Genomic DNA, 11,266 nt, shown 5'->3' with positions numbered 1-11,266 from the left:
TTATTAATTTATGTCATGGGGAAAAGTGATAGATATGTCAGTAGATCTCTATCCACTGACTCTTACAGTGACTGTTGTTTCCTCAGGTCCATTTAGGTGTAGCCAGGAGGTTTGGCTTTGAATGTACGCCTGACCCAGATACAGGAGGCTGCCTGGAATTCCCGCCCAGCTCTCAGCCTCTCCTCCAGTTTGTCTCTGTCCTCTACCGGGACATGGGGGACAACATTGAAGGGGTTCGGGCCCGTGCCTTCCACGATCCAGACAACGATGCTCAACAGAACCACAGCACCAGCAGCAACAGTGATAGTGGGATCGGCAACTTTTTACCAGAAGAGAAGAGCAACAGAGTGCTTTTAGTAGACCTTGGAGGTCCTCCCAACCACAACCACATCTCTGGGCCACGCCTCTGGGACAGCCCACCTTCCTCCCAGCAGGCCTGGAGCCCCACCCTCGGAGCTGCAGCCTCTCACCCACCTCCTCCTCCTCCGCCAGCTCTGAGAAATGGTCACTACCGCCACGATCCACACCTGGCTGACCTCCCTCACCCTCTCCCCTTAGCTCACCCTGATGTCCCCGGCAGGCACTCACGAGGGGTCCACCCTCACCACTACCCACCAGGGAAGCGGGGAGGAGCTGTGGGGGGAGGAGAAAAGAGAGGGGCTGGAGGTGCAGTAGGGGTGGAGCCGCAGCGGTGGCTGCCAGTCCATGTGCTGAGAGACTGGCGTCAGCAGCACCACCACAGCCACCTCCAGGGCCTAAGCAGCGATCAGGAGTCCTACGCCGAATCCACTGACGGGTGGTCATCAGCCAACTGCAGCACCCTGCCGCCACCCATGAATAAGATCCCGGCCGACCGCTACCGGGCCCCGCTGGCTCCCGGAGACCACCTGCCACCACCTGGAGGGAGCCAGCCTCCTCCTCCCTCACATCCCCACTCCCACGCCCACCGGCTGGCTGTTCAGAAAGATGAGTGGGCTAAGAAGCTGTTTGGTGCTGGAGACAGGGAGCGGACTGGAGCAGAGAGAAGTGAAAGAGAGAAGAAACGAGGGAATGCAAAGGACGGGGAGAAAAAGGTAAAGATTAAGCTAAGTATTTATAATTAGTAAATCTCTTGATTTGATCATCGGTTTCCATCCTTTTCACTTATTTTAATGATTTTATTTACATTTTGCACCCCCTCTATCATCAAGCTTTCCATAATGGAGCATTCAGTGATGTGTTACACTGTTTCAGTTTGTGGGTTGTGGGGCTTTTGGAAGAGTTGTGTTAAAACTGACCATGAGATGAGAAGCCTGGGCAGCAGGTAGAATCTCCCATCACACACCCCTGCTGTGGAAATTTACTCTGACTAGAGTGTGTCCAAGACTACAGCTTATTGAGGCTATAAATCCATCTGTGCTCATCTCACTGCTCTCCTTCACATTTTCACCCTCTCTTTCTCAAGGCCTGGAAATTCAGTCCTTGAAGTTTTCTCCTCACTCAGATGAGAAACTTTAATGTGGTTTTAAAAATTGTAATGAACCACATTCACCCCACCAAACTTCCCTGTACTATATTGAATAATGTGAGCACCCCAGTTGGCTCTCTCCCCAGACTTAATACAAGTGGATTGATAAGTTATTTATCCCCACTGCTCCAGTATCAGATCATGTATTATGCACTAGCCAGGCATCTGCCTTCACCTGAAAACCACCTGTTTCTCACCGTAATGAGAGTCAGTGGTAACAGCAGAGCAGGTATTAGACTAGTTTTAGTAGTAAATGTATAGTGTTAATATAATATATGTTTTGACTAATTAAATCTGTTTTAATCACACATGGATGCTGTAGAGATTAACATTGTTACATTAGTAATGTGTGACAGTAAATTAAATTAAGATTAAACTGTTTTGTGAGAATATATTTCCTAATGCAGTGAGCTATAGGCCACTTCTATAGGCCATTATTGACTGGCTGTTATTGTTTCCAGACAAAAGAAAGGAACAGATAGAGACAAAGAGATATATCCAGCCTGACTGGATTCCATCTGTATTAACCACTCTACAATCCGCCTGTTTAAATGCTCATACAGAATCTTTACAAGTATGTAGGAAACAGATGCCTTGTCGCTGTCTAAATTTGCATATTACAAAGGTGCTGGGGGATAAACGCTTGTTTTCTTGATACTGAAGGAGGTGGGTGCTTCCCCCAGGAAAAGTCACAGTGGACAGGGTCCCGGGGACCCCCACGGGACAATCAGAGGAAGTGTTTACAAGGACAGGGGCAGGATAGAGGGTGACAGTGGCAGGAAGGTGGATGTTAACCTTTCTGAACAATGTCCTCAGACTGGAGACGCAGAGCTTTGGAGGCTGTCATGGTAAGCCATGATTACATGTAGTCAGGATAAAATGCTGATTCTGCTGTGACAAATGTAGCTGTACATTTGTTTTGTTTCAAGGTACTTTGGCATTACATAGATATTACTGCTGACTTGTTACCCACAGTATTCCGTGTATTGAGGAGTTATCCTTAATTGCCTGTTAGTGTTTGCCACGCGGTGGCACTGTTTCATCATCTAAACCTCTGTAAGGCTCCTGCACTTCCACTGTCTATTGGAAAGGGAAAAAAGCTATCTGATCAGTTTTTAAAATTGTTTGGTACCTAACGTTCATCTGGCCACATGAAGTAGATATGGTTATGGTTTGCTCATAGTGCAGAAATTAAACTTAGCATTAGAAGAAAACTCTTGAAAGTATAATAGACACAGAAACAAGCAGCTGAATATTGATGAATGTGACACATTGATCATTATAATTCTCCATGTTTATTAAAAATATAATATGTTGTATCAGATATGTTGACTGTGTCTATGTTTTGGAGTATCCATTCAACCCTTATTATACTGGAGCAGCTACTGTTTTTAGTGTTTGTGTGTGTGTGTGTGTGTGTGTGTCTTTGGTTTTATGTTGACAGCTGTGTTGTTGTAAACAGGAAGGATTCCTTTTTTCTGTGATATTGATAGTGAGTGAGTGTGTGTGTGTGTGTGTGTGTGTGTGTGTGTGTGTGTGTGTGTGTGTGTGTGTGTGTTTGTGAGGGAAAGGGGGACAAGATCAACAGCATAGATAAGTGCTATGAGTTTTCCTCTAAAATTTAGTCTTTCAGATGTTTCTCTGAAAACGCTCTGGTGCAGCCACACCCAAAACAACCCCAGCACCACTGAGTCATATCCACATTTTATCATTTCTTTTTTAATCCAAATCTCATCTTCTCAGAAAAAAACCCTTTCTTTGCCTCAAGTGTCAATGACATCATAAATTAGACCTGACCAGGTTAAACAGAGGTCATATGAGAATGTTTGTGTCCACGCATGTAATCGAGTGTGCAAATCTGTGTTCTCTGACACTCACATACACACACGCAGACACACACACACAGACGCAGAGTTGACTTAGTATCCAGGCAACACCACTGGTCATCTCCTGATGAAATGCGGACAAGACCTGTTCCTAATCAGCCAGTTAGATTCAACATGCGCAACAATTCGGCCTCTGGAGCCTGTCAGCATTGATTAATTACTCATTAGTCAACTGGGGTCCATTGATATATGCTCTCTGCCACAGTATAAGGAGATTAGCCAAATGGCATTTGTGAGAAGAGAGACAGAAGGAGAGTATTTCGCCATCTGAACATGAAAGAACTACAGTTGTTTCAAGGCTAATTGTTGACTTATGAGGACACTGTGAGACTATCCTCTTTGGTTTACTGCACTACTCAGTGTGGTTACATCACTGTCAGATGGCTTTGGACAATAAATCCTGGTGACCCAATGACTAATTTTCTCATGCCCATCTTAGTCAACAGTTTATGGCATAATGTAGCAGGTGGTCAGTTTTAACTTCATTCCAGTCAGCTGGTTTCCACTGCAGTAGAGTACTTTCAGAGAGTCTTCAGGCCCCTTCAGTTTTTTCACACTTTTTTAAGTTGTAGTCTTATGCTAAAATAAAAAAAACACCAACTTTGTTTCGTAGTATTCAGTGTTCAGACACTTTGCTATGACACTTGAAATTTATCTCCGTTACCTCCCATTTCTCTTGATCATCTTTGAGATGTCTCTACACCTTGACTGGAGTCCACCTGTGGTGAATTGAATTGATTGGACATGATTTGGAAAGGCATACACCTGTCTATATGAGGTCTCACAGCTGACAGTTCAGATCAGAGCAAAGACCAATTCATGACATGGAAGTTTCTGGACGTTTTTCCCATCTCCACACAAGACCTCTGGAGCTCAGCCAGAGTGACCGTTAGGTTCTTGGTCACCTCTGTTTCCAAGCCCCTTCTCCCCCTATTGCTCAGTTTGGGACAGCTCTAGGACTTCTTCCATTAAAGAATTATGGCAGAATCTTTTTTGTAGCCTTCCCCAGATCTGTGCGTTGACACAATCCTGTGTCTGAGCTCTGCAAACAGTTCCTTCACCTCACAATAATCACACCACCTGAACAATGAGGCAACCAACATGCTACTTTCTCAGATACAGCTTTGTAGTGTAGTAGTGTTGTTATAATGTCCATCCCCCGATTGTGTGTCAGTGTGTGTCTGTGTTCTATGGCTGTGGGGTTAACTAAAGAACTGTCTGGTACTGCAGGCAAAACCACAGGACTGTGCATGCCTGTGTCTAACATGTGGAATTTAACATTTAAGTGGAAAAAAGAAACCGGTCTTAAACAGACGTGCATGTGTAACAGGGAAGCTTCAGGCACAGCTGCAGAAAATCTCTCGATTTAGGCTTTCATGTAGGATTGTCTACATGCTGTGTCTGTCTCTGTTGTGTCTCTCTGACAATTAGACATTTAACTTTCTACAGGAACATCTGTCCCACCAAACAAACACACACACACACACATGCACACAGTAGTCATGAGGGTGTAAGAAATGATGACATGCTGTTTATGAACGTGCTATTGATCATCACCTGTTTGAACTGGATCATGGTTTGTGCTCCTGTAGCAGGTTTTGATGTTAAACCTGTTCGGTTAAATAGACATTAAATCCCATCAATGCACTGCAGTGGTATTAACAGGTGAACTCAAGACGTTGGCTGTAGGTTGCCATGGTTGTTATTTAACACAGTCCACAGTCCAACAGCAGTGTAAACACTGTAAACATGCCATGCGCTCATAACAAAAGATTTCATTGAATACTGGTATGTTAGATAATATAAATGGTCTTTTATTAAATTATTCAGTGGTTGCATCTTTACTGTGAATGCTTTTTTAGGTTTTCATATTATAGCCTGACTGGAATGGGATTTTTGAATTTCATACCAAAATCAATATTAATATTAGCCAATGATATTCATTTATTTACATAAATGCATAACATTAAAAAGCATATTTCATAAAGATGACTTCATTCTTTTAAGAACTGTGGCCTGGATATCTACAAAAGAGGACATTTTACAGTTTAAAAATAAATTTATCGTGGCAATCCGATAGCAGAGAGGTTAGGGTGCATTCCACATGGGTGCAAATGCCCTGAGAAATGAGTCCCTGGTTCGATTCCCGGCTAGCCGGACTGTCTGCTGCATGTCATTCCCCTCTCTTTCCCAACGTTTCCGGTCTGTCTTCACTGACCTATCCAAAAAAGGCAAACAAACAACTGAACTTTGTCTGGTGGACAAAATATGTGATGGAGACACATACAGTGACCTCAAAAATATCTGCCATGAGCTAGTATTGGCTGTTATATTGTTCGGGCCATTTATTGACGTGTTCATTTTTATGGTTTTGGTTTCCAACGAAGTGTGTCAGTAAAGAGAGACAGAAGTTTGAGGGGAGAGAGGGTGAGGGTTGATATGCAAATTTCAGTAATTCCTTGACCAGACCCATGAAATTGTATCTCCAAAGCCTCTCAGACTACAGAGCAACCGTCTGCATCCATCAACTTTTTGTGTTTTTTCTGTTGTCAAGTCAAATGAGCATTGTTTGTTCAGACTCATTCACTGCCACACATTCACACATGGGAGCTTCCCAGTCGACCTGTCCTTTGCTGCTGGCCTCTGAGTTTGGAGTGAACCGGCAACCTCATCACCAGCCTGCTTCTCTGATTTTAAGCTACTGCCACCCCGCCTGTATGAAGTGAGCTTCATTATAGCGTGTGAGTTGAAGATGCGTGTCTTTCTCCCTCAGGGTGGTCGGTTCCGTGGTCTGACAATGGGTTTCCCTCCTCTGCCCCAGCGTACCTCTGCCAGACGCTCCTTTGGACGCTCCAAACGCCTCAGCCTGGCCCGCTCCCTGGACGACCTGGAGGTAGGAGGATGTGCATGCGAGTGTGCACGCACACACACACAAACACACACACAAACAGTACATATATCTGCCAACAAGTGTTGTTTGTTAGTGTGGTGCTCGGGCTCAGTCTGACCACTGTGTTGTTATCACATTTGAGCCACACGTGCACCATCCATCTCTAATAATAGCAGCTCATGAGCATCATACATCCTCACATGACACGTCAAGCCCTCTTCTCACATCACCGTGGCAACATGCACACAATCGTGGACAGAGCCTCCTTATAGAACGAGCCAAGAGACATTTTAGAGTTATAGAGTTGGATACTTTTGATATCAAAGAATTACTTGACATTAAATGAGGTTCCTATTTGATACATATAGCCATACGTATAAGTGTAGAAGTTATACAGTTTGTGCTGATGGGGAGCAGTATGGCTTTACTGTTGCAGGAATTATACTTTTGCTCCCTTTTAGCTGCAAGAAATGACTGGTATCCAGTCATTTGAGAGCCATGGGTTTTCAATAACAATATGCCTATTTAGTTCTACTTTACAACATTTTATAATAAGATAGTCTGCAGCAGCTGCTCTAGTACTCTAGACAGGAAGGATACAATGGACTGCTGTCATGTTTACCCATTTAAATGCCCCAGAGCCTCTAGGTTTGCACAAGGTTATATTAATCTTAATGAATTATTAAACATTTCACATTCCATTTCCAGCATCTATTTTTGTCATCTTTTTACCTTTAAGTCAGTGATAAAACAGTTACAGATTAACAGATTAAAATTGTACATCTCAGTTAAACTGAAGTGGGACATACTGAGTGTTATTCTCATCAGGGCCTCTGCTGTGTGTGTGTGTGTGTGTGTACTCTTCTACATCTATTTTTGTGAGGACCAGTTTGAATTATAGACCATACAGAGTTAGGACATTTTGGGATTTTGGACTGTCCTCAGTTTCTGACACGTCTTCAAAAGGCTTTTTGATGGTTAAGACTTTGTTTTAGGGTCAGGGTTTGGCATTCAGTTGTGATTCTTACGGTTCAGGTAAGGGGCTCAGGGATGCATTATATCAATGGCCGGTGCCAGTGAATATAGTAATACAAGGATGTGTGTGTGTTTGTGTCTGCGTCTGTGTTTGTGTGAAGGTTGGCAAGACCAAAACAGAGTCCTGCTGTCTGTGAGCACGATTCATAACATTAGTTTTGGTCCTAAGATAGAGATCAGACGAAAGCTAAATGTTTCCGCCGTTTAGTGGCTACCGGGGCACCCTGGGAGCAGATAAGTAGATCCCACACTGTCGCTTCAGAAGTGAGTTTTTAGTTTTTTTTAAATATACATTTTTGGCATTTTTCCTTTATTGGGCAGCACAGCAGACAGCGACAGGAAGGATGGAGAGAGAGTGAGATTTGAGTTGTTTCCTTTAAACATTGGGCCCCGAACTGTATATTAGCAAAGTCAAACTGTTTTTTGAAAACTTTATGAGAAGAATCTTCTGAATGAATCAAAATCTATATATAAGTTTAGATCACTCTATGCCTCAGATTCTGCCTGCAAATTTACATTGTTGTTTGGCTTTTCCCCAAACTATAATTTGTATTCGTAATGTTATTAGAGACAGGTTACACTTTGTACTTTGCTGTGTTAATCTCCATGTTTTAACACAACCCTACAGAACAACGCATCTTTATTACAGTCATTTTCTTTTAATAATGACACAGATAATAATAAAGGTGATTCAGAGCTGTGTCAGCATTTCTGCAGACATTTAAATTTCCCAAATGTCATACAGGGGTAGATGTTTCTTTGTCCCACTGCCAGACCATCCCATGGTTTCTCTCTTCTTTCTTCCTCATCAGCACTCCACCCTTCCTCTCCCCTCTATTCTACCTTTTTTCTTCCGGTCGTTAGACCTTTTTCTCTTGCTGCACATGCGGTAATGTCGACAAACAGAGAGGGCTTTGTGTTGTGAGAGGGGGGAGAACAGAGAGATTGGTGTGTGTGTGTTTGTGTGTGTGTGTGTGTGTGTGTGTTCGTGTAGTAGTGTTGGGGGGGGCAGTGGGGTTGGAAGTGTTAGCTTGCACTTCTAATGAGCTCTGATGAGCAATAAGCTGACATTCCCCTCGTTAGTGAGGCCTCAACACAAAAGCACATACAGTATAGGCACACACATAGGACAGACAAAGACACACGCACGCATGCGCACTCATACACATAGATACACACACACACACACACACACACACACACACACACACACACACACACACACACACACACACACACGTACACACAGCCAAACAAACAGACAATGTCTTATGACAGCAGTAAGGGGAAGGAAGTCAGGCCGTACACATCTGCTCTTCTCCAGCTGTGTGTGTCTGGATTTCAGTTGTCTGATGAACGTCTTTGCTGTATCACAATAAGCTATTTTAGAGACCACCGTCAACAAGATAAAAAAACAGGCTCACATGATGCTAACTGAATTAACCATTTCAAAGGACGCTAACACACACACACACACACACACACACACACACACACAAACAATTCTCAAGTGGTCCTCAAAGGTTGAAATCCGAACAGCGAGGTGATTGTGGGTGCATGTGGTCCCACCTGTATGAGCTGTAAGACTGACAAATGAAAACAGGGACAAATAGTCATTCAGAGGTCGAATGCACAAATAAAAGGGCCAAACAATACACACAACAGGCTGATTGCTGCTCTTTCCTCCATTTGCTGCAACATAATTTCTCTCCAGTGGAGCTGAAATGTTGGTGTGAGAGACAATTCCAAGAAGATCTCTATCAAACAACAGAGAGAGACGTTTTACTAGAGGATGTAGTTTCAAATTTACTGCTTTCTGATTACGAAACACTTTTATTTTGATTGTAGCCAAGTTGTAAGGCATTTTGTGGAGTGAGATAATGTGAATTATTCTAGAAAACATGACTATAACTCTTCCATTAAATATTGGGAGATTTGTCTATTTAGTCTACAAATAACTTAATATGAGGTTCTACTGTTTCAGCTACACTCTGCTCATTTTACAAACAAGTATAAAAGGGTTGACTGGAGCCACTTATGGTCTGTCTACACATAGTAATGGATGTGAACAGCATAAAAAAATCAATGCTGAAATTCATCTCAATTCATGTATACTGTTCTTGTATATAAATTATGCAATTAAGTATTGACTACTTAATTGGATAACTAATATATAAGAACAGTTGCTGAAAACAGATGTACACATATTAGACAAATCAGAAATCTTGGTCAGTTATAATCTTATCGGACATTTTTTGGAAAACACTGTTATGGTCAGATAAGTTTGGTATTAAAAAAGCTAAAGCAGGCACTAAATGATTCTTGTGAGGTGTGGATATCCTTGAATTGAAGTATTGCCTTGTTTACGCAGCATCAGTCTAAGGTTGTTTTTTTTTAAACGTTCCCTTGTTTAAAAGTGTTATTCTTAAGACAATGTGAAACTGTGTGTGTGTATGTTTGTATTTGCTTGCTTTTACATGTCAGTGCATACATGACTTCTTCAGAAAATAATTGACATAACTCTTAAAGGTTAGGTTCACATTTTGTCAAGTCTGTTGTAATGTAATAGTTACATGCCCATATGCATATTGCAAGCTTTGCTAGTCCTCTTGTACATTTGTACATTTGCCATCAAGAGATCCTTTCCTAAAGTGATTATAATCTAAGAGATGAGTGATTAAATCCAGTCCTACTTATGTACAAAAATGCTTTCTAGGGGCTTCAGAAGTCTGAGTTGCCAAAAACAAGTGGATATTGGTGCAAAATTCACTCAGCCACTGGGGAGGCACAGTGACAAAAGGGGTGAATTTTAGTACTAAAAATGAACTTGAAAGTTTTTGTCAGTTTTTGTAGATGTTTGACTGTTCTTACAGGCTGAGTAGTTCGAACCATGATGAGTAAATTGATCTTTATATGTTAAACTGGTGGCGTGCCCCTTTAAATAAACATTAAAACATGTATATCCCAGTCAGACATGTTTTTCACACACAGCTGACGCCATTGTTGAAAACCAGTATAAATAAACTGCCGGGGTCGGCTCCAGCCCCATGGTAACCCTGGACTGGAGTAAGTCATATGGACACATGAATGACCTTTGTCTACAGTTGCTCAGTTCTCCTAGTTAAAGCACATGGCGATATGAAAATACTGTAGGACCTGAAAGTTTAAAGGGCCATACTGTGAAAAACCTTGTGTTCTGGGGTTTGACATTGACTGCAGTTGCTTCCTTTTGGGATACTGCTCTCTTGGTTATTTATCAGTGATAAGTGAGTGAGATTGTCCTCACCCCTGAGCCAAGCGGAGCACAGGCAGGAGGGGTGTGTGTGTGTGAGGGGGAGAGGGTGTTGGGGTGAGGACCTCCACTGTGTGTCAAGGCATGTTGAGGAATGCAGCTTATTCTAAGCTCTGTTCTAATCATCACTGCAGATATCAGTCCTTGCTGTCAGCTGGAGGTTTCTACTTTCTGCTACTATATTCTGTATCTTTCTATCTTCCTGTCTGCTCCGTCTTCTCTCAATCTGCCAGAACAGATAATTGCTTAACACTCAGTTCATCCATTCCTCGCTGTTTTGCCTCATTTGCCCCCCCCCCCCCCCCCCCATGAATGTCAGTTTACTCTCTGTGCTCCGGACATGCGTAGGGCATACTAAACAGATGACAGAAGAGCACTGAGGGTAACACATTCAACAGCACTAATTTTTATGTGTGGGTGTGTGTTCCTTAATGGCAAGGGGTCTCCCTCTGCAGCCGTGCCTCCGCATTCGTCCAGAGTGTGTGTATGCGCGCGTCTCTCAGCCCACAGCAGTGTGGGTGGAATAGAAATTATTCGAGGGTGGGTGGAAAAGCAGAGAAAGAGGACGGGGGGAGCAGAGAGGCAGGGCGAGGGAGATGATAGAGTGGGAGGAGGAGAAGGAGGAGGAGGGGGGATGAGAGAGAGAGAGGGAGAGG

General features: G+C 43.0%; 1 protein-coding gene across 1 annotated transcript in view; it reads left to right on the top strand.

Moving 5' to 3' along the window:
- The window catches only part of rgs12b (regulator of G protein signaling 12b), a 43,949-nt gene that overhangs the window by 3,802 nt on the left and 28,881 nt on the right, over window positions 1-11,266 (top strand). Inside the window, exons 3-4 of the mRNA XM_023419280.2 lie at window positions 87-1,073; window positions 6,167-6,286. Coding sequence (XP_023275048.2) covers window positions 87-1,073; window positions 6,167-6,286 — 1,107 coding nt within the window. The remainder of the gene's footprint in view (window positions 1-86; window positions 1,074-6,166; window positions 6,287-11,266) is intronic.

This window comes from Seriola lalandi, unplaced genomic scaffold (assembly GCF_002814215.2).
Source record: "Seriola lalandi dorsalis isolate HSWRI2012SDOR001 ecotype SW California unplaced genomic scaffold, Sedor1 jcf7180002054596, whole genome shotgun sequence".
Taxonomy (NCBI): Eukaryota; Metazoa; Chordata; class Actinopteri; order Carangiformes; family Carangidae; genus Seriola; species Seriola lalandi.
Note: the sequence above shows the minus strand (reverse complement) of the source record. Positions and strands in the feature narration are given on the sequence as shown.